This window comes from Eleutherodactylus coqui, chromosome 12 (assembly GCF_035609145.1).
Source record: "Eleutherodactylus coqui strain aEleCoq1 chromosome 12, aEleCoq1.hap1, whole genome shotgun sequence".
NCBI classification, from domain to species: domain Eukaryota; kingdom Metazoa; phylum Chordata; class Amphibia; order Anura; family Eleutherodactylidae; genus Eleutherodactylus; species Eleutherodactylus coqui.
In genome coordinates, this window is record NC_089848.1 from 61,666,860 (window position 1) to 61,672,859 (window position 6,000).

Below are 6,000 nucleotides of genomic sequence, written 5' to 3' on the forward strand. Positions count from 1 at the left end.
AGACCTTAAGGCCCATTTACACAAACGATGCCCGACACTCGTCCCTGTGTCTCCGCGCTCCCGTGCTCCTGCTTCCTATTTCTTGATACATAATGAGAAGGATTGCTGTCTTATTTACAACTGATTGTCCGTTATGTTATAAGATGGCTGAGATGATATATGCCAGATATATGTGAATAATCAGTTGTAGGAACCTCTGATATTACATATCCCAAATATTTTGCTATTAATTATAGTTATCGTGGAATATTTCATGTAATATCATCATGCAAATGGTAAGCATGTACAGACCCCCAAATACTAATTACTAGAAAATAAAGGGAAAGTGACCTGAAACCACTTCATACAAATAATATATATTCTAATGTTTAACCCTTAAATAAGAATTATGATGCAAATTATGTACTTTGCATGTCATGTTATTAAAAATGGAATTTGCCCTCTATGATGCCGCCCCCTTCCCCACTCGCTGTGCCATAGGACTGTGAAAAGGTCACATGACTACTGTATGAAATGCTCAGAATGGAGAATTGCATACAATGCATGTTCAGGTCAACCCCAACGCTTGCAGTTTGGCTATGGACATACAGACGTAGTTGGGCACTTAGGCTGAAGAGGCCCAAACTTTTAACATCAAATTAGTAAGTCATCTAACTTTTTACAAATGCCACATGTCTATTAAATGACAAATAAAAATGGTCCTAATCCCCGATACCCTATTTGGTAAAATATTATACTGAATGATAAGCCGAAATTTACTGATGATGAGCAGGGAGAGCGCATCTCTAATACAGCCTTAATACATGGTCTCAGGGGCGTAACTAAAGGCTCAGGGGTCCTGATGCAAAAGGTGAGCTGGGGCCCTCCCTCTATCTGTATCTGTACCCGTACCCATTCCTAAACCATGCTGCACAGAGGCATAACCTGAAGCTCCTGGGCCCCAATGCAAAACCTGTAACAGGGCCCCCAACTATAATGCTTTACTCATAGTACTGGGCTCCCTATATGGAGAAGAGAGGCCTTATGGGCCCCTAAGGCTCCTGGGCCCGGGTGCAACCGCATCCCCTGCACCCCCTATAGTTACGCCCCTGCATGGTCTATAGTACAATGTATTGGTTGAATGTTACCCTTGTAACAATATGTTTAACACACAAAAGGGGATCGAACTGAGGATAGAAGGTGATGATACTGAAATAAAACATACATGAAGTATGGTACTGATATTGGCAATTGGATGTTGGGATGTTTTATATTAGTTACCAAACTGCTGCAGATGCTCTCAGTGTGGTCTGATTTGACTAATATGTGAAAGTTTCAAATATTCTTTTAGGTTGATAGATAGACAGGTTGCAGATAGATAAATATATATAGGTCTCTCCAAACTTACAGCCAGTCAGAGAAAGAAAGCTAGACAGCCAGCATGACCTTTAGATTGTTGGCGATGATGATTAGTATTGTTCAAACTACTGCATGTTGTACGTTCACCGACCCGAACATGTCAGTGTGCATTTTATCTCCCTTTTCTCCTCTTTTGATTAAACTTTTTAACAAACCAGTTTATAGTCATTTTACTTATTCCTGTGACCTACATGGCTATATACGTCCTAACTACTCCTACCCCAGGCAGTTAGGATGTATATAAACATCCACCGCACATGCAGCATATGCAGCAGGCTTGGGGGCACGAGCATCTTTGACAGCCAACTGTCGCATGCAACAGTTGCAATTGAGGGTGAATTCACATTGTGGCTGTTAAACCTTTAAATGCCGCTAGGAATTCTGACAGCAACATTTAAATCTCCCAAATGGCCCAGCCGCCATGAGATTGTGAGGTTGCCATCTGAGTGTCATGGCAGCCTAAGGCTGGGTTCACACAGGGCGGATTTGCCGCGGCTTTACTGCACGGAATTTGGCCGTGGCAAATCCGCCCGCGGCCGCTAATCTCGGGATTAGCCAGCCATGTGGACGAGATTTCTCAGAAATCTCGTCCACACGGGACGGCCAATCCGCTGCGGTAAGTCCGGCTGAAACCGTGGCTGCGGCCGCCGCAGCCGTGGCTTCAGAAGATGCAGCATGTCTATTTACTTTTTTTTTTTGTTTATTTTCATCGCGGCCGCGCTCTCCTCTATGGGAGCGCCGGCCGCAACGGAAAAGCAAGCGGCCGGGCCGCTTCAAAGCCGCGGCGGTTCTCCCGGCGGTAATCTCGCGGTTTTTGCTGTGGCCAAACCGCGAGATTTCCAACGGGAATACGCCCCGTGTGAACCCGGCCTAAGGCTTTCTGAAGACTTCCAGGGCTGGCATGATTGTTGGCTTATTAAAACATGCCATGTCTTTAATACGCAGCTTGTAATACAGTATAATGCAATACCATGGTATTGCATTCTAGTGTATAAGCGCTCCAATGACCACAAGTTCAAGTTCCTTATGGGAACTAAAAAAAAAAAACGTTACAAATATCTAAAATAAACACTTTGTAATTACTACAAAAATAAAAAAATATTAAAAGATTTTTAAAAAGCCTTTTCCTAGTTGTAGCATCAAAATAAAAGTATTAAAAATGTTGTTTCCCTGCCTCCATGAAGCTCCAATTTATTAAAATATCACATTATTATTTATTAATCATGTACGGTGAATGCCGTGAGGAAAGAAAAATTCAAGGCCAGAATTGTCTTTTTTTTGGTCACCCTGTCTCCAATAAAAAAATTCAATAAAAAGCAATAAAAAAAGTTGCATGAACTCTAAAATAGTACCAATTAAAGCTACTGGTCGCCCTGCAAAAAAATAAGCCCTCACACAGCACTATCAATAGGAAATAAAAAATGATGATTTTTTGAAAGTGGAAATGTCAGAATTGCAGACTGTGACCTGGACACAGGAGCATCAAAGACCCTTGGTCATTAAAGGGTTAAGCCGTTTGATGTGTATCCTTTTCACTCTCATGTATATAATCAGTAGCTGTTATCAAAAGTCTGTTGTACCTGTAGTTTATGTATCTTCAATGTGTACATAGATGAAAGAAGTGAAGAGCATAAACATCAAGTAGCTTAACCCATTAATGGTCTTATGTGTCCATATATGTATATATACACACACATATATGGGACCATTAATCGGTTAAGTCACCTGAGATATATATATATATTCTTATGTTCATTCACTACAGGAATTCATTTAAGAGCCCCATCACGCTGGTGGAGTTCTCTCTAACCTGGCTTCCGTCGTCATGATTAGCAGACCAAACATAGGGCAAAAACATTTAAAAGTAGCTTTACATTAAATGATATTACATTTGTGCTAGGCAAAAGGTTAATACAGCTTATTGTTTTGAATTAGGAGTACAATAGATATGGCTGGTGGGTAGGAGAAATGAAGGGATCCATTGGCCTGGTGCCTAAAGCGTACATAATGGAGATGTATGATATTTGAGAGGCCTGGGTAAGTACATTTTAATCCAATCTACTATAATGGCTCATGTGTTCTCCTGTTCTCTGTTTTATAAGCATTTCCTTCCTAAAACCTCTGCAGTAGTTGTATTAACTTAAGGACTGTGGCAAAAAATAGCTTTTAAGCCTTAATTAATACTGCTCCATTAGTTGTCTGCAAGCAATAGAATCCCACATTGCAGCCGGCGAGCTGCACGCTTATCTCTGCGCGCTACTCTATATTGCCTTCAATCAAACATTGTAATTAATTTCTGTCTTAGATACGGTGATATTTACGATAAACCCATCGTGTCTGGTTTGTTTTCTCACATCATTTTTTTTCTTCTTCAACCAGGAATCGTCCTTTATTAGAAACACCGAGAAGATTTCACCATTGTGGAGTATTTCATATACGCTGTGTGCGATATTGGAGTTATCATATGCACAAGCTTTTTACAATTATGATGAATGGGGGACATACAGAAGGAATTTGCTTAACATTGTGGGGTTAGGATTTATTAGTGTGTTAGTTCCTTTTCTGCGCCCAACTATGTATTAGTCCAATGTCCCAGGAAAAGGATTAAAAATAAAATAAATTGCTAATTTTTAATGCCTGTTTGAATCTAAATTGGGAAGGCAGAGCAAAAATATTGTGGTAGCGTGTTAGCCAAGAAAAATATCAGTGATGTTAAATGCTCTTGTAGATAAAAGTATTATAGAGGCGGTACTTTTATTTACTAACCAGAATTTTTTTTTTTAGCTTTCGAGGCTACTTAATACCCCTTCATCAGGTAGGTCAGTTATCATCTGACAGTATACTGATGACAGGGCCTCGAAAACTCGTAAATATATATTTTTTCTGGTTAGCAAATAAAGTCATCACCTCTAGAATACCTGTATCATTTTTACAGGAGAGTATATAACATTATCTATAAATTCCAGAAATATTTTTTTATGTAAAATCCAAATTTTTGAATTTTTTTTTTTAAGTTGTCCTCAAAATATCAATGTCAACGGTGATATAAATCATTTAGTATAATATCATGCTACATTAGTCATTGTACAACATGATTGAAAGCAGCAGAGAATCTGTTAACTACTGTACAATTATCAATGCAAAATATAGTCACAGGCTAGTGTAGAGAACGCCTTGTCCGTAGGAGCTTGCAATCTAAAGGAATAGGAGAGATCATTAAAACTACATATACACTGTCATCTATACTGCAGAGCTCTTGTTTAATATCTAGTTGCTAAATGTAACATTTGTATCCACATTGATCTGTTACTATATACAAACAAATTAGTGGTTGTTGCACCCAGTCACCAGCAGGTGGCAGATGTTTGATAGAAATGCTGAAACTGAATTCCCCAACCCTCCCCCCTATAATTTATTTTATAGGTACACATAAGAAAATTTACTCCACAACCAAAAAAATCTATTCTTATCCTTTTCTGCCCAGGAGAGGGAGTCCTTCACCAACTCATCAGTCCATTGCGCTGACCTTTGGTTCACTTTTCAATGTATATGCCCTTTTAATATATGAGTTGTGATTTTTTTTTTTTAACTCTATACATCCCGTGTTGCAATGTATGCCGATTCCTGTCTTCTTTCTTCGTGCTCATCTCTCATAATATTCTTTTCCGTGGTTATTGCTGTTGCTTTTGTATTTCTTTAGGTATAAAATCTCGCCTTTGTCTCGCGTCTTAAATGAATGCTATTGAAATGTCAGCGGCGCGGTGATGTTGTGCGCCGTGCACTGCGCCTTCCTTTCTAAGCGTTCCACCCTGCAAATTTCTAAGGTTCAAATAAAGTTTAATTGTTTGCGAACCTGTTATGACGCTAATAATTCAACAGCCTGCTGTGTTACTAATGAAATTACTTTGTTATGATTAATTTGGAAAATAGTGTGTTGATTGTAGTAATTAAGCACAACAAGGTGAAGTAAATGATTTCATTGCCATCTGGCCTCCAAACACAATGAAGAAGTACAGTGCGGCTGTCAAGTGAACGGACGCGGGCTCCGTCTTATTCCACAGGAAGTTTGCTGTAATGTTCTGTGTATAGCCTATGTGTTACAAGCTCATTTACCTGACATTCATATTGTTGCTACCTCGGAATGGATCCATGTTATATCCAGAAGAAAGCTTTGCCAGGGCTGATGGGAACTGGATAAATTGCAATTCCCCAAAATGTACTTATTATTGAAATGGCTGAGAATTAATGAGATCTGTTCTTCCCTACAAACCAGAGGCAACCATATGTCTAGTGTAGGGACCTATAGACTTCTATGGCTCCCTGCTTCATAGTCCTGTGTGTATCAGACATAAATCTGTTCTCTATGCATTATCAATAAGGGTCTTCATCCAGTGAGGACCGCTCTCCCAGAAACAAATTTGAAACTTTCTATTGCCTTGTTCTACACTATGATTATAGCTGTACCTGTACTATGGATATAGGTGGTTAAAGTAGTAAATGTTTTCCATTTTTTAATGCAATTCAAAATAACCAATTAGCTTCTATTGTTCTATGTGAACGACATACGCCTAATTGCTGCATGATATCAACATCCTCCAATTT

General features: G+C 39.2%; 1 protein-coding gene across 1 annotated transcript in view; it reads left to right on the plus strand.

Annotated features, from left to right (window-relative positions):
- Positions 1-5,250, plus strand: part of SKAP2 (src kinase associated phosphoprotein 2) — a 226,512-nt gene extending 221,262 nt beyond the window's left edge. Inside the window, exons 12-13 of the mRNA XM_066584584.1 lie at positions 3,334-3,435; positions 3,778-5,250. Coding sequence (XP_066440681.1) covers positions 3,334-3,426 — 93 coding nt within the window. The 3' untranslated portion in view covers positions 3,427-3,435; positions 3,778-5,250. The remainder of the gene's footprint in view (positions 1-3,333; positions 3,436-3,777) is intronic.
- The last annotated feature ends 750 nt before the right edge of the window (positions 5,251-6,000 follow it).